This window comes from Diabrotica virgifera, chromosome 7 (assembly GCF_917563875.1).
Source record: "Diabrotica virgifera virgifera chromosome 7, PGI_DIABVI_V3a".
Classification (NCBI taxonomy): domain Eukaryota; kingdom Metazoa; phylum Arthropoda; class Insecta; order Coleoptera; family Chrysomelidae; genus Diabrotica; species Diabrotica virgifera.
In genome coordinates this window covers 230,289,254-230,312,355 of record NC_065449.1, presented here as the reverse complement: position 1 = coordinate 230,312,355, position 23,102 = coordinate 230,289,254, and the positions used below count along the sequence as shown (strand labels likewise).

Below are 23,102 nucleotides of genomic sequence, written 5' to 3'. Positions count from 1 at the left end.
TAAACAAAAAATAAGCATGCAACAAAAATATCTCGACAGCGTTACCTCAAAGAAAGTCTAAAGAAAATATATACACAATTTCAGGTGGGTCGGTCAAGTAGTTTTTGAGTTACAATGTCTACAGCCTTTGAAAAAAGCAGTTTTTAGATATTCCTTGACGTAACGCTGTCGAGGTATTTTTTGTTTTATGCTTATTATTTGTTTAACAATAATAAATATGTTGATTTTCACCCTTTTTGCAAAAAAATCTTTGTTTAGACTTCTGAGTGATATCAAAAAGTCAAAATTAAATAAACCTTAAAAACTTGAAAGCGTTACCTCGAGAAACTCATAAACTAATAAAATCTTTTTCAATTTTTTGTTTACCATGATCCAATGATGAGTTCTCATGTCCAGTACAAAATTGATTCTATTTCGAGTTGTCTTTTTAAAATTTGCTAGCGTTGGCTTATTTTTCAGTATTTTTCCTTAATTTTTTTCTTGGGTAATCTATGAATTGTACTGAATATGTAATACTTTCAAAAAAATGTGTTTGGAATATTGATTTCAACCCCTTCGTCTCCCCCCTTAAGGATAGCTATGACACGATTTTGATAGCAAACCCATGCTAGAAATATTTGTCAATGTATAAAATTTAATAAAAAACATGTTTCATCCGGCAAGCAGATGGGTACATTTCCACCTCCACTCGGATCTTAGACTATTTCATCAGTTTCTGACACATCCAGAGTTTTCGTTATCTGACTGATTCTTGTAATTTTTAAAAACCCTTTAAATTCGTTCCCATTATTTTTTAAACGTAACCATGTACTATTTTACAAAAACTAGAATGCCGCAGAAATTACAAAATAAGAATAATCTAAATTAAATGCATAACGTCATACATGTAACAACTTTTATAAAACTATCTGAAGCTCAAGGGAAAAACAAAACAATATTAACATGCACAGTGTACAAAAAATAATTAAATTTCAAACTTGCTAGATATCTGCTAGGGTTTACAATAAGTCTTCAATAAAAGTTGAATATGATAATAGCTTTAATTTACACAAAAAACATCAAAGAAATGACAGGTTCTAGAAAAAGCACAAGAACGAATATCCTTAAAATGATAAAGGGGATATTATTACTGATGTGAAGGAGAGATTGTGTCACTGGACCAATTACATCCAACAACTATCTAATGATGAAAGAGAAAAACTGTCATTAGAAACCACAGATGATACCACCGGATCAAAAACACAAAAAAGACAAAGCTACTGGACCAGATGATGTACCATTTGTACCTTTAATCTAATATATCAAACTGCCACAATAATACCCAGACAATAGCTGCAATCGACCTTTGTAGCAATTCCCAAAACGTCAGTGAAACAACCAGCTCAGATCACAGAAGCTTTCACATAGCTTTAATGAGTCACACACTTTTTTGAAAATAACACGTACTTAGCAGAATTGTTAAAACTCTTGAATGTGAAATTAGTTACACAATTTGGCTTTAGAAGTGGTGTGGGCACAAGAGATGCTTTGTTCGGATTAAATTTGCTGGCTCACAGATGGATGGACATGAATCAGGACATTTACTTATATTTTGTAAACTTTGAAAAGATATTTGATAAGGTTAAACATAAAAATCTTATAGATATACTATGACAATATAAGAGAGATCAAGAGATCAATTGAACATCTTTAAGCGTTATTGAACCGAACGGTGGCGTTCTGCGCGATATATGGACTCAAACTCAACGCAAGAAAAACAAAGTTTATGGTTATTAGTAAACAAGCAGCCGTAAATAATAATAACTATGACGTAACAATCAGTAATGACTCAATTGAACGAGTAAGTAATCTTGTATATCTATCTGGGTACTCATATTAATGAAAGCTGAAACCCTAGTATAGAAATAAAAAGTAGAATTGCCAAAGCAAGAACAAGTTTTATGAAATTTAAGAAAATCCTGTGCAGTCATGATCTAAAATTGGAACTTCGCATAAGAATGGTTCGATGTTATATATTCCCAGTACTACTTTAGGGGGTTGAAGCATGGACCTTGACAGAATCGCTTTTAAAAAACCCAGAAGCATTTGAGATGTGGGTCTACCGCCGTATTCTGAAGATCAGTTGGGTAGAAAGAGTCACAAACGAAAGGGTTTTGCAACGTTTGAATAAAAGTTGCGAAGTAGTGAACACGGTTAAAAGGCGCAAATTAATACTTTCGTCATATAATGCGTCACCCAGAAAAATATGACATACTTCACCTTGTCATGCAAGGTAAAATAATGGGAAAAGAAGTGTGGGCCGCCGTACAACTTCTCGGCTTAAAAATCTACGCCAATGGTTTGGGAAAACCAGCACTGAACTATTTCGTGCGGCTGTCAATAAGACAGTGATTGTTAATATGCTGGGCAACATGAGAGCCAACGATCGACAAGCGGTCTCGGCACCTTAAGAAGAAGAAGATGACAATATACTATATGATGACAAGTTGTCAACAAGATCTCTTGCGGTCATTCGATCTGTCTCTCGCTAGCGCATTGAAACTCTCGCCTCCCTCTCTTTTTTTATCAAAAAGAGACGCTGATATACTTACTTGGTGTAAGACAAAGACACAATGAACTATGAAGAAAAAAATGGTGTGGTCACTTAGCACTACAAACTGCTTACTCTATGTTAATATAGGTACAGTAGGAAAAATGAAAGAATACCCATGAACGAACATATAAAACACGCTGTATTTTCCTGTCACCGTGTCATACAAAAAATTGGCCAGCGCAAGTACATGTAATAATTATTATTACATGTACTTGCGCTGGTAAATTTTCTTTGTGACACGGTGACAGGAAAATACAGCGTGTTTTATGTGTTCGTTCATGGGTATTCTTTCATTTTTCCGACTGTATATGTATGTGTATAATCGTCGAGATGAAGATTTTAGATTACATACTTTTGGATACATTAGGTTTGTTCCAACACAACGAGAAACAGTCCATGTAACGATCACCGTCCTGCGCAGTACCACGGAACATATATACGGTATTATACCACGATATACAGACACAGAACGCATGGAACGTATTATTTTATATAGTAACGTGATCGTTACATGACGGTTCTTCGTTGTGTTGGAATAAACCTAATATCAACCATGATGCTACAAATAACAAGATAATATATTGCACATCCGGAAGTCGTGACGTAAGTGGAGACCCGCAAGTTCGTAATGTCCGATTAGTTTGAATTGTTCGCGCTTGCAAGCTAAGTGTATTCTATATTTTATCTTTGACAGTTATTTTGACAGGAATCTCGACACTAAATTTTTTTCGAATACATTGAAGTTTAATGATATTTTGCTAATTGAATATTTCATCACATAATGCATACAAATCCCATTTAACTTTAACAATAATTCAAATTCAACTTCCGGTCTCCAGTTACGTCATCATGCGCGAACTCGGACGTATTTGCGCTACGGGAAGATACTATCTCGTTATTTATAGTATCATGATATCAACTATTCTTGAAAACCTTTTTTGTAAACATCCCACAAATCGAAACATTGGCACGTGATGTTATTTTTTGTACACGCCATTTGTACAATAACAATACTGATTGCATTTCACATATATATTGTTGCTTAATTTTACGTAGGTACAAAGTGAATACTTCTAGTAATACATAACAGTGTCACACATCAATTGGGGTGGTAATAGTGTACATGTTTAAAAATCGAGTAGTTAAGTATCTAAAAGTTTCCTTCGAGTTTTATTTTTAAGTAATATAAATACATTCAGTAAAAAGCGAACACGAGTCAGACTTATTTTGAGTTGTATTATTTTCGATTCTTATAGTATTAGCATAACCATACAGTAATAGTGTCAAAGTGACGTGTATGAGGGTGGACCCCGATGCTCATTACGTGAATATGAGATAGAACAACAATATGGAATAGACAATATGGAATAAAGTAATCAAATGCAAAATAAATATAAACCGAATGTAAAACAAGTATAAAAACAGACATATAAAATAGTGTAGGTACAGTTTATTCACATGAGACATGCAGTGGATGTAAACATTAGTTGATAGCAATATCGTCATCGGCAACATAAGAGATGGCGATTTCCGTTCAGGTTTTGAATATTTTGGATAACAGGTACTTGTATAATTCCGTAAAGTATTGAATTATTTTTTGTCTTGCATCAATGGGCAATTGCCCATTTTCTAATTACTGGGTGCTACATTAAAAAAAAACCCTTTTATACCATGTGAACCGCTTATGCTAGCGTAACCAACTTTCAGCGACTACTCATGTACAAGTGTTATTTACAAATTTGTATAATGCCACCACACGTGGTGGGAGTCATATGTTGCCCTAGGGCCTTATCCATAGGAATTATATCCATCCTTTGGATTTTACCATGTTTGCATTTATATGAGACTTTTAGTCTGTTTTTGAAAGGTTTTGACCTTTGTATTTTTTGGTTGGCTCACCATGTTCTTGTAACACTGACGATGCTCTTGTTACAGAGCGAAAACGTTTTGTCTCTATGTTTGTAGCCCTATAGGGGCTTTTTAAACTAATATACCTTTTACCAAGACAAAAAATTTTATTAAATTTTACTTGTAATTAATGGTGTTCTGAAGCTATTTCCTTGTGGCATTTTTATAATTAAGTATTTTCTATGGGAAATAAGCCACAATTTTACTAAAAAATGAATTTATTAACGTTTCGAAGCCCAAATCAGGTTTCGTTGTCAAAATACAAAATACTATTAAAATAAACAAAAATGTTGTTGCTAAGTAAAAAAATTCTTCTAATAATTTATTTAATCTGACTCATTTATATTGGCAATTCAGACGTATATTATACATTTTGAAGTAGAAGACTTTAAACTGATATCGCCAATATTTATGAGTTGCGTTCCTGGGACGACTTTACTAAAAGATAGTTCATTCGATTACATGAAATCAATCCCAACTCAAGAATATCCGTCGCAAAAAAATCATAGCATGTGATCTGTCTTTAAAAAGACAACCAAATAAATGCAACGATGACAGTAAAATTCTCGCGTTAGAGATTCCATACTAAATCACGAGGGAAAACCAGGAAAAAAACCTCGTGATACTATCCCGACATCGTAAGTATTTGGTCTTACATTTAATTTACTTTCAAAAAACTAATACCAAATTCTGACTTTAATATGTTTAAATTATAAATAATATTAATAATACATAGATATACAATAAGTAATAATAAAATATAAAATTTGTACTAACTCGATATGTTATTGACTTACTAATCGTGGTATTTTCTTTCTATTGACTTCCTCTTTCAGTATGGGTAACCACATCCTACTCCATTCTACCGAGGAATTTGCGACACAATTGGTTTCATTTAGCATAATTAGAGCCGCTTCTTTGATTTTTCTCTTTTTACTATCTGATTCTTTCAGGACTATACTTGAATCTCTCCACTGAACTCTATGTTCATTATCCCATGCGTGTTGACATATTTGAGATCTATCAAATTATCTATTTTTAATATAAGACTGATGTTCACTTATTCTAACGTTTAATGGTCTTGATGTTTCACCTAAATAAAATTGTTCGCATTCACAAGGTATTTTATAAATGCAATTCTTTGTTCTTTCTTGTTCATTGTTAGGTTTAGTTTTAGATAGAATAGATCTCAATGTGTTTGTTGTTTTGAATGTTGTTGAATTTATTTCCTATTGTTTTAAGTTTCTCGGATAGTCCTTTTATATATGGTATTGTTATTTTTCTTGTATTATTTCTTGTGAATGTTGTAGGATCCCGTTCTAAGTTGTTCTGTTCCATTCGATCCAATCTTGTCAATTCCTTATTTATAAACGATAAAGGATAATCATTTTTTAATAAAACAGATGATAACAATTGTTTTTCTTCTAAAAATGAATTTTCGTTAGAACAAGTAATTTTGGCTCTATCATATAAGGATTTAATGATTCCCTTTTTAACGTTGATGTTGTGATTTGATTTGTAATTGAGATATCTGTTGGTGTGTGTTGGTTTTCTATACACTTGAGTCTCATATCCAGTATCATTCTTTGAGACTAAAACATCGAGGAAAGGCAAAGTGTTATTGTATTCCTTTTCCATTGTAAATTTTATTCTCTTCTTGATCGTTTATAATATTCAGGAATGGAAAGAGACAATAAAATTAACAATGGAAAAGGAATACAATAACACTTTGCCTTTCCTCGATGTTTTAGTATCAAAGAATGATACTGGATATGAGACTCAAGTGTATAGAAAACCAACACACATTAACAGATATCTCAATTACAAATCAAATCACAACATCAACGTTAAAAAGGGAATCATAAAATCCTTATATGATAGAGCCAAAATTACTTGTTCTAACGAAAATTCATTTTTAGAAGAAAAACCATTGTTAACATCTGTTTTATTAAAAAATGATTATCCTTTATCGTTTATAAATAAGGAATTGACAAGATTGGATCGAATGAAATAGAACAACTTAGAACGGGATCCTACAACATTCACAAGAAATAATACGAGAAAAATAACAATACCATATATAAAAGGACTATCCGAGAAACTTAAAACAATAGGAAATAAATTCAACATTTCGACAACATTCAAAACAACAATCACATTGAGATCTATTCTATCTAAAACTAAACCTAACAATGAACAAGAAAGAACAAAGAATTGCATTAATAAAATACCTTGTGAATGCGAACAATTTTATTTAGGTGAAACATCAAGACCATTTAACGTTAGAATAAGTGAACATCAGTCTTATATTAAAAATAGAGAATTTGATAGTCCTGAAGTGTGGAGAGATTCAAGTATAGTCCTGAAAGAATCAGATAGTAAAAAGAGAAAAATCAAAGAAGCGGCTCGAATTATGCTAAATGAAACCAATTGTGTCGCAAATTCCTCGGTAGAATGGAGTAGGATGTGGTTACCCATACTGAAAGAGGAAGTCAATAGAAAGAAAATACCACGATTAGTAAGTCAATAACATATCGAGTTAGTAAAAATTTTATATTTTAGTATTACTTATTGTATATCTATGTATTATTATTATTTATAATTTAAACATATTAAAGTCAGAATTTGGTATTAGTTTTTTGAAAGTAAATTAAATGTAAGACCAAATACTTACGATGTCGGGATAGTATCACGAGGTTTTTTCCTGGTTTTCCCTCGTGATTTACTATGGAATCTCTAACGCGAGAATTTTACTGTCATCGTTGCATTTGGTTGTCTTTTTAAAGACAGATCACATGCTATGATTTTTTTGCGACGGATATTCTTGAGTTGGGATTGATTTCATCTAATCGAATGAACTATCTTTTAGTAAAGTCGTCCCAGGAACGCAACTCATAAATAGTGACGATATCATTTTAAAGTCTTCTACTTTAAAATGTATAATATACGTCTGAATTGCCAATATAAATGAGTCAGATTAAATAAATTATTAGAAGAATTTTTTTACTTAGCAACAACATTTTTGTTTATTTTAATAGTATTTTGTATTTTGACAACGAAACCCGATTTGGGCTTCGAAACGTTAATAAATTCATTTTTTAGTAAAATTGTGGCTTATTTCCCATAGAAAATACTTAATTAGTAATAATTAATGGTATACAGCCACCTACAGGATATTCTTCCTTGTGAATTCTAAAAAATGTTCATATTCATTAAAATATATAATAATGAACCTTATTCAATATGAGATGGAATGCAGATAATTGGTCAATTCATTTTCATTGTGAAATACACACATATGAGGATTGGGATCTAACCCTTGTACAAATCTCTTTGTAAATTTTATTGCTAGTTTCCAATATGGCACAAATTTACCGATTTTTTCAAACCAGTTTTTACCAACCATCTGTTAAAAACTGTTATATGGTTATGCTAACTTAAGATCAGATTACTACGTTGTCTCTTTGTTACATTTGAAGAGAAGTGTACCAGTACTCATGTTTCTAATCTGCATTTCAGTCGCTGTCAACAGCATCATCAGTGCTGGAGACCAATTTAGGAGTGCATGACTTATCTTCTAGTAACCCATGTTCGACCAAATAATTCTGGACATCTTCTGACAAGAAATTCGAACCGAGTTCATCTGATAACCTACAAAAAACCACTGTTAGCAGCTGTAAATCATTAAAATCCCTCCATCTTCAAATATCCATCTCAATATGGATTTAAAACAATACAATGTGGAATACAATTTTAGATTCCTCTAGTCTATTTCATTTATCGTTTGTTTGACTTGCAAATTTTAGAAGGTACGGATTTAGGTTGTCACCAACATTTTGGTTTCAGCGTTAGAAGTTTTAGATTTTCGGATCTTAGACTTCTTGTTGAGTTTAGTAAAAGTTTCTTTACAATTAATCATGTTTTACCACTAGAAATTTTAATAAATTCTACTTATAATTCTGATAACTATAACAAAAACATATATACCTTACAAAGTTTCCAACGAGGTTCCCTGCCTTGTACACCAACAATGCTGGCACACCGTCAGCTTTAAATTGTTGACTTATACCAGCAGCAGAACCCTTGATACAACAAAATTTGACATTTACATATAATTTGCAAAGAGACTTAAGGCAGACATTCATATTCCTACATGCTTCCGTGTCTTCGTATATGTGAACAATGATAGTGGCTGCTTTGTGCTCTTTGTCAATTGCATCTAGGAATTCTTGTCCGTTTTGTAGAAAAATGAGATCACCTTAAACGAATTGATATTTTATCAATATGAACATGTTTAGAAGTATATATATTGAAATGATGGCATCTTTTGAGATAAAATGTTTTGGAAGTAAACTGACCCTCAGAACAGATTTCTAAGGCCCGGTTTTTCAGTGAGCGGTTAAAATTTTGGTTAGCTAACCTAGTTTAAATTTTAGCCAGTATTTTAACCCTCATAGCGTTTTTCAGTGCTTTAAATCAAGTTAAGAAAATCTCGTTTAGCTAACCACTTTTTTTCTTCTGTTGGCAGCAGTAACTGTACGTGTGCATGTGCAATTCGAGAAATAATGATCAATTTGACAGAAAAATAAATAAAAGACAATTTCATAACCAAATTAAAAAATGATGAATGCAATGCAATATCAAGTTCGGAATCTTTGTTTAGTTCATAACGTCTACCTCGGTTTCATAACAGAAGAGAATTAGAATTACTGGGACGATTTAGACTTTTCCTCTGATTTTGTTTGTCAAAGACCACGGTCTTATCACTATTTGAACAGATTGACCAGAAAATAAGAAGTCAAACTGTTTGGTAAATAATTAAGTATTTTGCTGTGTAGACAAATATAAAATAATCTTTTTAAAATATTACTAGGAATCATGCATTAAATCCTGTTACAGTAAGTGTAAACATAGGTACCTGTTACAGTTATATTTAAATATATTTCCTTATAATTCCTCCCTATATAATAACGATAATAATTTATAATTTCAATAATAATAATTTCCTTATAATAATAAGGAGGTATTAGAATACTTCCCGCGATGAAAGAAAATAACATAACCCAACTAATCCCTTCTGTCACTGTCTGTCAGGCAGGTACTCAAAAAAATAAACATGATGCATTCACTGCACCAATGCGCAAGCGTAACCGCAAAATTCGGAGTTAAACCATCTAACGAGGATCGGTTAAAATCGTGGTTAATTTAAACGAGTTTAAGCTCTAACCTAGTACTGAAAAACTGATTAACCATGAATATTTCGGTGACCAAAAAATAAATACGTTAACCCAGCACTGAAAAACCGGTCCTTAATGAGGCTATTTCCGGGGAACACCACTACAGGTTAGAAAAACAAGGATAGGGTCTTAGTATAGTTTAAAAGGGATCCTATTGTGCTCTCCCGTGGGCACTTTGTTGCTAAAATGTAAAACCCATATTTTTTGGTTTCTAATATATTTGTAATGCAAAATCACTTGGTCGTCCAAAAATCGTTGCGGGAGGGGATCGGTGGGGAGCCTTACAAAAAAAAACTGCAATTTTTTTTCGTCTTTTTTGGGTTGTGCAATATCCGGAAATTCATTCCTCAAATTTGCATACCCATCCAGACATTAGAAATATTTGTTTTTAATTTATAAAAATACGTCAAACCATTGTTGTATATGGAGCGCCTTCATATAAAATCACTTGCCCTGAAAACCCATATTTTTACAATCTTTTACATCGCTCTATCTCGAAAAATATTGGGTCTAGCAAAAAATGGCTTTCTATAAACGTTATAGACCAAACATCAGAGAACATGTGAGTGTTTTTGGAATTTTGATTGGATAATTAGTTTAAGAAAAAATTAAATAAATCGAACGGCATGTCACGACGGACAGTGGTGATCGCAGAGATGCGAGGAAAGGCGAGATTCTATGCGAGAGTCAATCCCTAATCGACTCTACTGACCGGAATGTTGTTAGGTTCGTTTTTTCATTGTGATGCCGATTTTAGGGATGACGAATACTGCTAGCGTACTAAATAGATTTTTTTTGGCTCGTTTTGTTGTCAGATTATTAACACTTTTGGAATATTGTACGTGTTAAGTGATAGTAGTATGTAGTTATATTATAATATTAATAATAGGTATTGTTGTATATATTTAAGGTACTGTTGTATACTTATTATTATTATTATTATGTTTATCCAGATTTAGCCATACGGCTCACACTCCCTCAAAGGGGAAAATTCACTTATCCCAGATACTTACGATATCAAAAGGATTGAGCTCTGGTGGGACTCGTTCCGTGTTATCGAGCCCTAGATGACTTAGTACGTCGAGGTATCCCAAAAAATGTTCTTACAGATTCAATTGTTTTATCATTATAAAGCTTATTAAGGACGTCGTAAAATGGTTAAAGTTCAAAAGCTTAGTATGTACATATACTAAAATGGCATCGGTTTTCCCTGGAATTAATTTCGGAATCAGGAACAAAGTAATACAAACAATTACATCTACGTACCTATTTCTTAATTACTAGATATACAGAAGGACTAGCACAGCCTAAAAGCCACTTCTTATACAGAGTTATTAATAATCTTGACACAGCTTCGTATGTCAACTTATGGGCTCGTATAGCTTTATTGTACTTTTTACCAGATAAAATACCATCAATTGTGGACTGAGCATATAGACCACTGTCCAACCATACGTCAGCAAATCCAGAATCTCTCATAAACTGACCAATTATTTTCAGGAAGTTCATAACAATGTAGAATCCACCTAGACGAATAACTACATTCCTTGTGTCTTCTGGCTGGGACCATTGGAGCTCTTTAGCTTTATAATAGATCGCTTGGTCAAATGTCAGTACTGTGTATCTGTTATTTAGCTTCTTAGCAATTTCACTGCACTTTCTGATAACAGTCCAAACGGTATCATATTCTGACGAGACATGGGGTAGAACAGGTAAGTAGCCATAGGTCGTTACATGTGATTTATCCTCCAAAGTCAGTTTATGAAATCCTGACCACTGTGGGGTAACGGTTTAATTCCTAACAGAGTCCCTCATTCTGCAAATGCACCATCCCATGTTATGACATCGTATGTTATTATTAAGATTCTGACTCTTTTCTATGATGCTCAGTTTATTTTCTTCTGATTTTACTTTTCTTTTTGATTTCTCAAAATAACTTTTATGAAGGGAATGAAAATCATTAGGTATTGTCAGCTTCTGATTATATGGCAAAAATTTAAATTGTCCAGGTATATCTTCATTCAATGGTCCCCCCTGGAAGGCAGCAATTTGGGTTCCGTGAAAAGTAGGTGATTTGTCCAAGGTCTCTTCCAAAATGTCAATGTTGTCAGCGGCAAATTGGACAAATCTGTCGGGTACCAATTGTCTCGGTATGGTCACATGATCATTCTCCAAGTAAAGTTGAATTTCTTCTTGGGCGATGCTGTTACGCACTCTAAGAGTATTGATGTATGAAATTGAATGACCGCAGGCGTGCATTGCTTCAATGAGTTTTTTTGATCTTGTTTCGTGATGAACTAAAAGTGCTAGGCCAATATGCTTTTATTTTTTGTAGTCTCTAACATTCATTTTTTTTTTGTCGGGCTCAGTTGACATCTTGAGTATCTCACTTCGGATAGTTTGGCAGATTTTGACTAGAATGTGTTGCTCCGATGCACCGAAACTGAAACTGAGAGTGTCAGATTGGTCGTGGTTGTGCACGATTGTCTCAATTGCCTGTTCTTTCGAGAACTTCCTTAAAAATATTGTGGGCTCGTTTTGTCTAGGAGACCTTACTGATTCAACAGCATCCCCAAAATGGTTTTTCATTTTTTTAATTATTTGTTTCTCGCTCATGTCGTCAATGCCACTAATTTCACGATACCTTTTGCCAATCGATTTTGTATTGTATCCTTTACCTTTCTCAAAACCCTTTCTCCATTTCCTCCAAAAGTTTCCCAAATGCTTCATTTTCTGTTTTGTTAATATCAGTATTTCCAACAGATTTTTTATTTAGATTGTGTAATTCAGTTGAAACGCAAGCGGCATGATATTTTGTTTGCGAGGCAATTAAGTCGTCTCCAGTTCTCGTAAAGAACACAGGGTTGCTTCCTGATATAGCTCTTAATTTTTCTTGTATATTATTAGTCATAACTTGGAATAGTTTTTGTTTCGGTGAGCGCTTCTGACAAAAGATGCACTTTTGTGAATTAAAAGGTGATCGCAAGGGCCGTTTTTGAAAAATATCTTCTCTACGAAACGTCAGTTTAGTATTTTTTGACTTGTACGAGGCAACGTTCTTTGAACTCATATAGGATTTGTAACAATTTTTGTGCCATTTAAAAAATCTTGATTTTGTAGATCATCAAATTTTGAGAATATATGCTGCATATATTTATCATCATGACAACTTTTCATACGTTCACTTGTGCATTGAATAAAAGTTTTTTTAGATCTTTCTTGAGAATTACCCAGCCTTCCTCATTCCAAACAAATAAGACACACATTTTGAATAAAAACGTCTTGTCCGACATCAGATTTTCGGAAAGAAACATGCCTTAATCTGATTTTTTACTCAAGTTAGCTGTCAGAGCTGCTGCTGTTTGTTAAATCCATTTCTAGATGGATACAAAAAAATTTTAGCTGTAATACTAATAAGTAGGTACAATATTGTTAACTTACCAATAGGTATCATTAATCACTTTTAATAATATAATAATTAACACAGAAGAACTTTATTATGTCTCACTTAAAATCTCAGTGGATTTCGCGCTAAAACTAAAGCTTATAATAGTAAAGAATTTAAAGAAAGAACAGCATCTCAAGGCAAAATACAATATTCCAAAAGTGTTAATAATCTGACAACAAAACGAGCCAAAACAAATCTATTTAGTACGCCAGCAGTATTCATCATCCCTAAAATCGGCATCACAATGAAAAAACGAACCTAACAACATCCCGGTCAGTAGAGTCGATTAGGGGTTGACTCCCGCATAGAATCTCGCCCTTCCTCGCATCTCTGCGTTCACCACTGTCCGTCGTGACATGCCGTTCGATTTATTTAATTTTTTCCTAAACTAATTATCCAATCAAAATTCCAAAAACACTCACATGTTCTCTGATGTTTGGTCTATAACGTTTACAGAAAGTCATTTTTTGCTAGACCCAATATTTTTCGAGATAGAGCGATGTAAAAGATTTTAAAAATATGGGTTGTCAGGGCAAGTGATTTTATATGAAGGCGCTCCGTATACAACAATGGTTTGACGTATTTTTATAAATTAAAAACAAATATTTCTAATGTCCGGATGGGTATGCAACTTTGAGGAATGAATTTTCGGATATTGCACATCCGAAAAACGACGAAAAAAAAATTGCAGTTTTTTTTGTAAGGCTCCCCACCGGTCCCCTCCCGCAACGATTTTTGGACGACCAAGTGATTTTGCATTACAAATATATTAGAAACCAAAAAATATGGGTTTTACATTTTAGCAACAAAGTGCCCACGAAAATCTTTTCTAGAAGCCTTTTGCCAGTCCATTTACTCTACTATCTTAGAATCTTGGATGTCTAAAAAGTAAGAGTCTGAAGTTGGCAAATTTGCTTAACCCTCCGTTACTCGCACACGGTGTGTGAGACCGGCCCGATAAATAACTTCCCGTAACTCTGATTGTAGTGGAGATTTTGAATTGCTGCTGCATATACCTCTTCAGTCGTCAGTCAACTATGGGTGAAGTCCACGTGCAGTGTAAAAAAGAGTATTGTACTTTTATTACTAGGCAACATGGTGCGCCACACCGTGTGCGAGTATTTGTGCACAAATTTTTGTGTTTAAATCAGACATTTAAAATCGCAGAAAAAAGAAGACTAAGGAAAGTATGGCAAAGAACCCGTGCACCCCAGGATAAAAATAGATTAAACCAAGCTACAGCGCGACTAAAAACTTTGTTAAACAACAATAAAAACAACGACATAAAACGATATCTACAAAATCTATCTGCTACGGAAACCTCCGAATACTCGCTATGGAAGGCAACACGAAAGATTAACAGACCACAACTCTCTAATCCGCCTATCCGGGCCAGTAACGGACGATGGGCTAAAAGTAACAACGAAAAAGCTACAGTCTTTGCCAAATACCTGGAGGAAGTGTTCCAACCACATGCCCAAAACAACAACTCTGATGCAGAAGATAATATTCAATTGTATTTAGAATATCCATACCAACTAGAAGCACCGTTGGAGAAATTCACAGCCAAACAAGTTTTCAACAAAATCCAAACAGATATGAATCCGAAAAAGTCCCCAGGGTTCGACTTAATCACTGCAAAAATTTTAAAAGAACTTCCCAAGAAAGGCGTGCAATATTTGACACAGATTTTTAACGCAATCTTAAGAACTGGTTACTATCCCCTTTTGTGGAAATTGGCACAAATCATCTTAATACCCAAACCAGGCAAGCCTGTAGAAGAAGTTAAGTCCTATAGACCTATCAGTCTACTTTCAGTGATGTCAAAGGTTTTTGAAAAACTCTTACTAGACAGATTACAGCCAATCCTCGTGGAAAAGCAGCTAATACCCAACCACCAGTTTGGATTTAGACAACAACATGCTACCACCGAGCAAATTCATCGAGTCTGCAATTCCATAAACAAAGCCTTAGAAGAGAAGCAATACTGCTCTGCAGCCTTTTTGGATGTCTCGCAGGCTTTTGATAAAGTCTGGCACACTGGCTTGCTATACAAAATAAGAAAAGTCCTTCCTCTCAACTACTTTCTAATCCTCAAGTCCTATCTCTCCGACCGCCATTTCCTTGTAAAAGTTAAAGATCAGTGCACTAACTTATATCCAATCAACGCTGGAGTACCTCAGGGTAGTGTCCTTGGACCAGTTCTCTACCTACTCTACACAGCAGATCTTCCTACAAGCCAAAACATCATCACAGCCACATATGCAGATGACACAGCAATCATTGCAGCTCACTCAAACCCGTACATCGCCTCGCAACTGCTCCAGACAAATCTCGACAGTATAAATATCTGGTTACAAACATGGCGAATTAAAGTAAACGAAAGCAAGTCAGTACATATAACGTTCACTAATCGAAAAGATACGTGCCCAACCGTCTCAATAAATAATCAAGTACTACAACAAAAGGATGACGTAAAATACCTAGGTATGCACTTGGACCGCAGATTAACGTGGAAGAAACACATATTCACGAAAAGAAAACAGTTGGGTCTGAAACTCAATAAAATGTACTGGCTGATAGGAAAAAGGTCACAACTGAGTTTGTACAATAAAATTTTAGTATACAAGGCAGTGATTAAGCCAATATGGAGCTATGGTATCCAACTGTGGGGATCTGCGTCGAGATCCAATATCGACATCCTGGAGAGATTCCAATCGAAAACCTTGCGCATTATCACAAATGCACCGTGGTACATGCCCAATGAACACATCAATCGTGATCTCCAAATGAAGACTGTCAAAGAAGAAATTGCCAGTTACGCCCAAAAATACGACATCCGACTACAAAACCACCCCAACAGGCTAGCGAAGAACCTAATGAGACCCCAGGCAAACAGAAGGCTAAAGCGCCACACTCCAAGCGATCTACGAACAAGATTTTAAATTTTAAATTTTCAAAAATATTTTATTTATTATAGAGTTTTATGTATAGGGTTTTATTTATTAGTCACAAATAATTTTGTTAAGTACTAAAATTATGATTTTATAGGTTATTGTCACTGGACAGTCTCCTGCAAGTCTCTTTTAATTGTTAAACAATTTACTTATTGTAATCATTATTACAGATTGTAAATAAATGGGATGTTAAAAAAAAAAAAAATCAGACATTGATAGTTTTAATTAGTAAGGTAATTTAAGATCTTTTTCTTATTTTCAATGTTTATATATTTGTTTATTTATATTTAGATATGGATTACGAGAAGGAGCAGCAAAGATTATAAAAATTATTTGAGGAAGTATTGACTGACGAGGAAACGTATGAAGATGGTGATGAACAAAGTTACTTTTGATTAAAGTAATATAATGTTGACTCAAACGCATATATTATACAAACTTATATGATCATATATTCATTAAATAATATAATTGCACACAATTTTGCAAAATTTTTTTTTTAAATATTGCTGACCCATATTTTTGTATGCGGTCTTCTGCACCATGCGCGAATATTCGATCACAAAAAATTGGCGCCAGTAACGGAAGGTTAAAAGAAGGAGAATATAAATTGCTTGTGTTCAAGAAAAGAAGTGCAAAGGGAAAAGGTCAAAAGAACTAGGTGAAGGATACAAACTGTGGTATGTAGGGAAAAGCGACAGTAGGTATGAAGTGTGTGCATGTGTGAATACTGTCCACAGGGCAGTAACCCCATGGAAATCACACAAATTGCAATGACATCGAAACACCACAAAAACTAGAAAATATGTCTATGCTAAAAATAAATGTTGCACATCCCTTTCAAAAGTGTACCTATTAATTAAAAAAATTTAAATTTATCTCACCAACAAAATGCATTATGCATCATCTTTTTCCTCAGAAAACTGTGCTATATCAACCTTAAAAACATTTCAGTAGATCAAGGAAAATGATATGTCACAATTAAAAATTAAAAAGCTCATGGTCCAAGGTCCAGTAAAAACACTATCATTCAAATTTGTGACAAGAAGGTGCTAGTTTCTGGTGAACAATGTATTAAACAAAGTATTAATTCAAAAAGTGACCATATAACACCAATGTGTTTATTTCTTTAAAAGTGTCTCTGATCAAATTTTTGGACGAAATCGGACGAAAGTTGCTACAGTTTACAACAGAATGTGCGTTGTGGTGTACATATAACACTTAAAGAGCTATTCAAAAAAGGTACAGTAGAGCGTCGATAATCCACACTAATTGGTACAGGGGTAGTTCGGATTATCAAACATATGTTCAAAATACATACAAAGCTCATAAACATAGTACTCGTACTACATATGTACATACATTTTAGTTACAAGGAATAAAACACCTGCATAATAAACAAATATATTGTATGTATTTCAGCATAAACAAAACAAAAATCCGCGGTCATATTTTGCCCATATTGTCATATTAAATCCAAAAATTCGGTCCGCGATCATATTTTTTAATTTTATAATTTTTTTGCGTTCGGATTAGCGATCGTTCGGATTACCAGGGTTCGGATTATCGACGCTCTACTGTACTAGACATTTAGAACTAGTCAACAAAAATTATTAATTATTATTTAAAAACTCTTACCAAATTTAAAATTATAATTTGTATTCTGAATCATTTCTTGCATTCTCTGTTTTTGATAAGCAATTAAGAAGTCATCATTAAGTAACTCAGCTAACTCAGGATCTTCTAAAGCAGCCTTTTCCCTTTCTTCATCTAATGATGTCCTTACAGTTAATGTTAGTTTTTTCATCAATTCGATCTTTTCAGTGTCATCTTCAATTCTCTTTTCATTCTCTAACTGTTTGTATCTCTGCCAGTCTTTTATTACTCCTTTTGGTCCAGTGTTTGTAGAAGTTCCTTAAAAGTATGTACATATTAGATGAAATAAAAATAAAGTTTTGATTTAGGAGACAGTAACAGCAATAGAGCAAACGGAGACAATAATAGCAATGGCAACCAATGAGGAAGTGGTTCCAGCACTCCAAAAAATAAAGAAAGGAAAAGCAGTTCTAGTACATGATATTCCAGGGGAAGTGTGGAGAACAGGAGAGATAGGAGAAAGTTGGCTAACAGGTTTGTTTAATAGAATTATGGAAATTGGACAAATGCCAGATGAATGGAGAAGCAGTATATTAGTACAGTAGAACCCCGGTTAACCTAAATAAAGGGGGGAGAGCCATTTCGGATAACCAATTTTTCGGTTTAGCCGTCATATGCTAAAAATAGCCTAATAACACGGCGTATAGGGAAAATGAATTTACAAACAATGTCTATATATACTGTAGTATGTACAGTACAGTAATACAGTATTTTATTACAGTTATACAAAATATTTAAAATACAATATGTAATGGATTGGTAAATACATAGTAGGTTACTAGAGTATGTACTGTGACATACTGTATTACAAACACTTTTAAATATTTACGTTCCGGTTGACCCGGGTTCCGGTTAACCCGATTTCGGTTGACCGGGGTTCTACTGTACCTGCTTACAAAAACCAGGGAGATATATGAATATGAAAATATGGGAAAGAGTAATTGCTACACAGATAAGTACAGAAACCAAAATATCCGATAATCAATTTGGCTTTATGCAGGGCAGATCAACAACAGATGCAATTTTCATTATAAGGCAGTTGATGGAAAAATACATGAATAAAGAAACAAATGCTCATATGGTATGAATTGATCTTGAGAAAGCATATGATAGAGTTCCTAGAGAGAATCTGTGTCGGGTACTAAATAAGAAAGGAGTCCCTGGTGAATATGTAAAGATTGTGAGAGGTATGTCGAGGGTCCAGAATACAAGTGAACCAAGTCCACTTTAGCTAAATTTGAGTTACAGAAGTTTAATATTAAAGTTTCATAACAGAATTACCTGTTAAAATTTTTAAAAGTACATATTCCATTTAAGAAAGTCAAGGATTAACTTAGGTCCGGTTTCACCAACAACAAATAAATCAATGAATAGTTATTCATTGAATAAAATTTATTAGACATTTATATTTTTATTTTGTTTCAATATAATTTTGATAATTTAAAGTTAAACTGAAGAATTTACTTTCTTATAGATATTTACAGCGATATTAACTTGGCAATTTACCCGAACAGTAAATATTTATTCGATAAATAAATAAAATAAGTTTTGTTTGACGTTAGTAAAATGGAGAAATGTCAGTTTATTGGTCAAATAACTTTAATATAGAATAAAATACTATTTGTTGTTGGTGAAACCGGTCATTAGACATTTACTTTGCTTTTATTGGCCCCAAACAACTTCTACTGGAACAAATTTCATGTCATTACCCCAAAAAATACAAAAGTGTACATAGCTCAATTGTATTCTGAACAGTCCATATATGAGGGAGTAACAACTAGTGTTAGGACAGGTATGTAGTGATGAGCAAAACAAGAACAAGACCAAGACCAGGCTAGTCTTGGTCTTGGTTTTGTTCTTGCAAGCTTGGTCTTGGTCTTGCAGCTAAAAGGCAGTCTTGGTCTTGGTCTTGCACTAGCCGGTCTTGTTCTTGGTCTTGCTGCAAGAGTCTTGCTGGTCTTGCGTTTTTGGTAGTAATAATTTGAGCCAAACAATTTCGAATAAAATGTACATTGAAATAAATAAAGATGTGAAAAATGAAACTATATTTTTTTGCTTTAAAATTTTAACAGAATGTAGAATGTAGTTTCAAACGGATACCAATTTTAACATTATACATTCACCTAATGACCTAATTATTTCTCTCTATATACAGAGATTGGAGTATATTTTTATAATGTTAATGTTTATCAGTAGGAAAAAACCAGCATTTACAACCCTTGTTGCAATTGCCGGCCTTCGGTTGTGTCACGTTGTGTTTTGCATGCTATCGATACCTGCCGCCTGCCTTCAGACCACGTCTTGAGTCTGGATTATTGTTTATTGCCCCTGTATTTTAATAAAATGTTAAAGAAAAAGAGCTTCTTAAAGGTGCCACAAATGGTCGGGGACCTTCAATTCACAGATTTTACGAAAAGGGATAAACGGTTTATAGTTGTTAACAGATAATGATCTGCTCCTTTCACTCGAACACTGTAGTATTTATCCTACGAGGGTCAAATTTAAGAACATAAATTAAATTTTTTTAAGAGAACACAAAAATCAAATATTTTTTACTCTATTTAATCATTATTTAATATAATTAACTTTTTTTATAACCTATACGTACATATTTACCATACCTATTTATAGACCTAATACTATAGCATAATAACTAAACCTAATGTAATTCTGTAATTTGTTATCTTGCAGTTCTTTAATTTTATTTAAACTACATTGCTCTCGTAACACGAGTTATTCACACTTTTTATTTTCACATATTTTTGGATTGAATACCCATTATGACATCTAAAAAGTTGAAAATATTCGGATGTGGGTAGTAAAAACTAGAATTTAAAACACAGTGAAATGATGCGCATGCATTTCAAGTGCGGCACATACTATTTGTAGTACTGGCCCTTTCTGGGGAAAACCTAGATTCTTCCAAATAGTTTTCAACTATGAAATGAGTAAAATTCTTTACGCGTTTGTCATCCGGGATTTTCACAAATAATTCAACTTCCAACTTTCGTTGATAGTAAAAATTTAATCCAAAAACTAATTTTAAAAATTTCCCAGTATCGGAATTTTTGTCATTATATTCAGAAACTGAACCTAAGCTTTGGATTTTGCGATACCAAGCTTGACACATTACAATCGACAACCAGTTATTTTTTATTCAGGCCACAATGCTTTCACAGCATTGTGAATCCCTTTTCAAAATCTATTATATTTTTTGTATTAATTTTAAATTTAACGACCTACATTTTTCCTCGATTATGCGAAAAGAATTTAAATAAGTGTCAGTATTTTTATTAGACAAAAAAGCGAAAACTACTGGTACATAAAAACCGTTTTTAATTGCATTTTTTTAAATGGATTACCCTATCTATAATTACATTTTTTTGTCTTACAAGTAATTTCAATTGTCCTTGAACTGTCGCCATTTGAAAACTTGCCTTCTGGACACTTTGAAGGTTGAGAAAATGCAAACCGTTTGACTTAATCAAAACGACTTAAAAATATAACCAAAATATTATGTTTGAAAAACAAAAAAAACAAAAGATGTAAATCTTTGAAACACACTCAGTGATCAAAAGATCTAATTATAATATTAAATTATAATATCTAATTAAAATATAATCTAAAAATAAATCTCATCTTTATTGATAAGCCCAGAGAGGTTGAAGAGGGCGAAACACATTTCTAAGAACAGGTGTTTGGATCTTTGATTCTATCAAGAAATTTTTCCCAACCTGAAATGGTGGATGTGTGAATTGTTCGTAAGGGGATTTTTCCACATTCTCTATTTCATTTGTTTAAAATATTATGTATTTTAAAAATTCGATATTGTTTAAGGTTTCTTACAATGTCCAGTATATATTATTGAACTAAAAAAATAAAGTTAAATAATAAAAACCAATTTTTCTCAAAAAAGTGCAAGAGTCTTGCAGGTTGGTCTTGGTCTTGCGTGGTCTTGCAAGGTTCGGTCTTGGTCTTGTTCTTGCAAGCTTGGTCTTGGTCTTGCAACCAAAAGGCGGCTTGCTGCAAGACCAAGACCAAGACCGCAAGACCAAGACCAGTCTTGCTCATCACTACAAGTATGGGAGAGTCTGATAAATTTCACATGAAAGTAGGAGTGCACTAATGCTTGGTGCTTAGTCATTATTTATTCTCATTAGTTTTGGATCAGATAACAGCGAAAATACAGGATATTATTCCCCGGTGCTTAATGTATGCCCATGATGTTGTGTTGGTGGGAACTAGTAAAGATGACAGAAAAAAAAACTGGAACAATGGAGCTCTTGAGGAAAAAGGTTTAAAACTTAGGAGAAAGACAGAGTATTTTAAATGTTCGTTTAAAGATGGAGTTACTACAAATAAAATGATATCTTTGGATGGTGAAATGATTGTGAAAAGCGGGAGTTTTAAGTAGCTAGGATCGGTATTACAGAGTAATGGGGGGGAATAGATAGAGATGGCTATAAAATTAGGGTTGGGTGGATAAGATGGAAGGAAGCAAGTGGTGTGTTGTGCGACGGAAAAATTCCAGTAAAGCTAAAAGGAAAATTTTTATAAAACAGCCATAAGACTGACTGTGATGTACGGAACTAAATGTTGGGCAAGTAAAAAAAAGAGAAACAACGGATGCATGTGGCAGAAACAAGAATAATTATATGGATGAGTGGAGCAACAAAAAAATGATAAAATTAGAAATGACTTTATTAGGGGAAGTCTAGGGGTGTCACCAATTAATTGATAGGTACTAAAATGAGGCAGCATAAGTTAAGATGGTTTGGTCATGTTCAATGTTGAGACGTTAATCACCCAATACTAAGAATTGCTGAACTGCAGGTTCCTGGAAGAAGTAGGAGAGGAAGACCAAAGAAGACCTGGGGAGACGCTTAGGCAGGACATGTCAGTAAAAGGGATTGATGTTGATATGACCCAAGATAGAAACTTATGGAGAAATGCAATTAGGCAAGCCGACCCCGCGCAGGGATCATTTATTTACATATATTACCTTCCCATTTATTAATATCTGGAAGTTCCGCACTTTCAACATTATCCTTTTGGGGTTTGTTTGGCTCATCATCATCATTTTGGTCATTATCACTTTCCTCACTGCTACTACAATAGTACTGCGCTTTTTCACCAAGAATTTTATCTTCTAATGTAGCCATTGATTTCTTTAATAATTTATCTAATAATAACAAATTTAATTTAATTAGTTTTATAGGGAATTGATTTATTACAAAAACAAGATATTTTTAGGTTATAATACAAACATTCTGTCAAATATTTAATTCATAGGAGTGACTACT

The 23,102-nt window shown here is 33.5% G+C and overlaps 1 protein-coding gene across 1 annotated transcript; it reads right to left on the bottom strand.

The window, feature by feature from the left end:
* Nucleotides 1-7,601: 7,601 nt before the first annotated feature.
* On the bottom strand, nucleotides 7,602-23,102 carry LOC114344136 (phosducin-like protein). The gene is made up of 4 exons (XM_028294991.2): nucleotides 22,802-23,102; nucleotides 17,782-18,057; nucleotides 8,489-8,759; nucleotides 7,602-8,152 (listed from the first exon to the last, which is right to left on the bottom strand). The coding sequence occupies exons 1-4, from the start codon at nucleotides 22,959-22,961 to the stop codon at nucleotides 8,017-8,019; spliced, it is 843 nt and encodes a 280-aa protein (XP_028150792.1). The 5' UTR covers nucleotides 22,962-23,102; the 3' UTR covers nucleotides 7,602-8,016.

Coding starts and splice junctions, on each gene's coding strand:
- LOC114344136 (XM_028294991.2), bottom strand. CDS start 22,961: ATGGCTACATTAGAAGATAAAATTCTTGGTGAAAAAGCGCAGTACTAT. Junction 18,058..22,801: donor AGATATTAATAAATGGGAAG/GTAATATATGTA, acceptor CATACTTTTAAG/GAACTTCTACAAACACTGGA. Junction 8,760..17,781: donor AAATTATAATTTTAAATTTG/GTAAGAGTTTTT, acceptor AATTCGTTTAAG/GTGATCTCATTTTTCTACAA.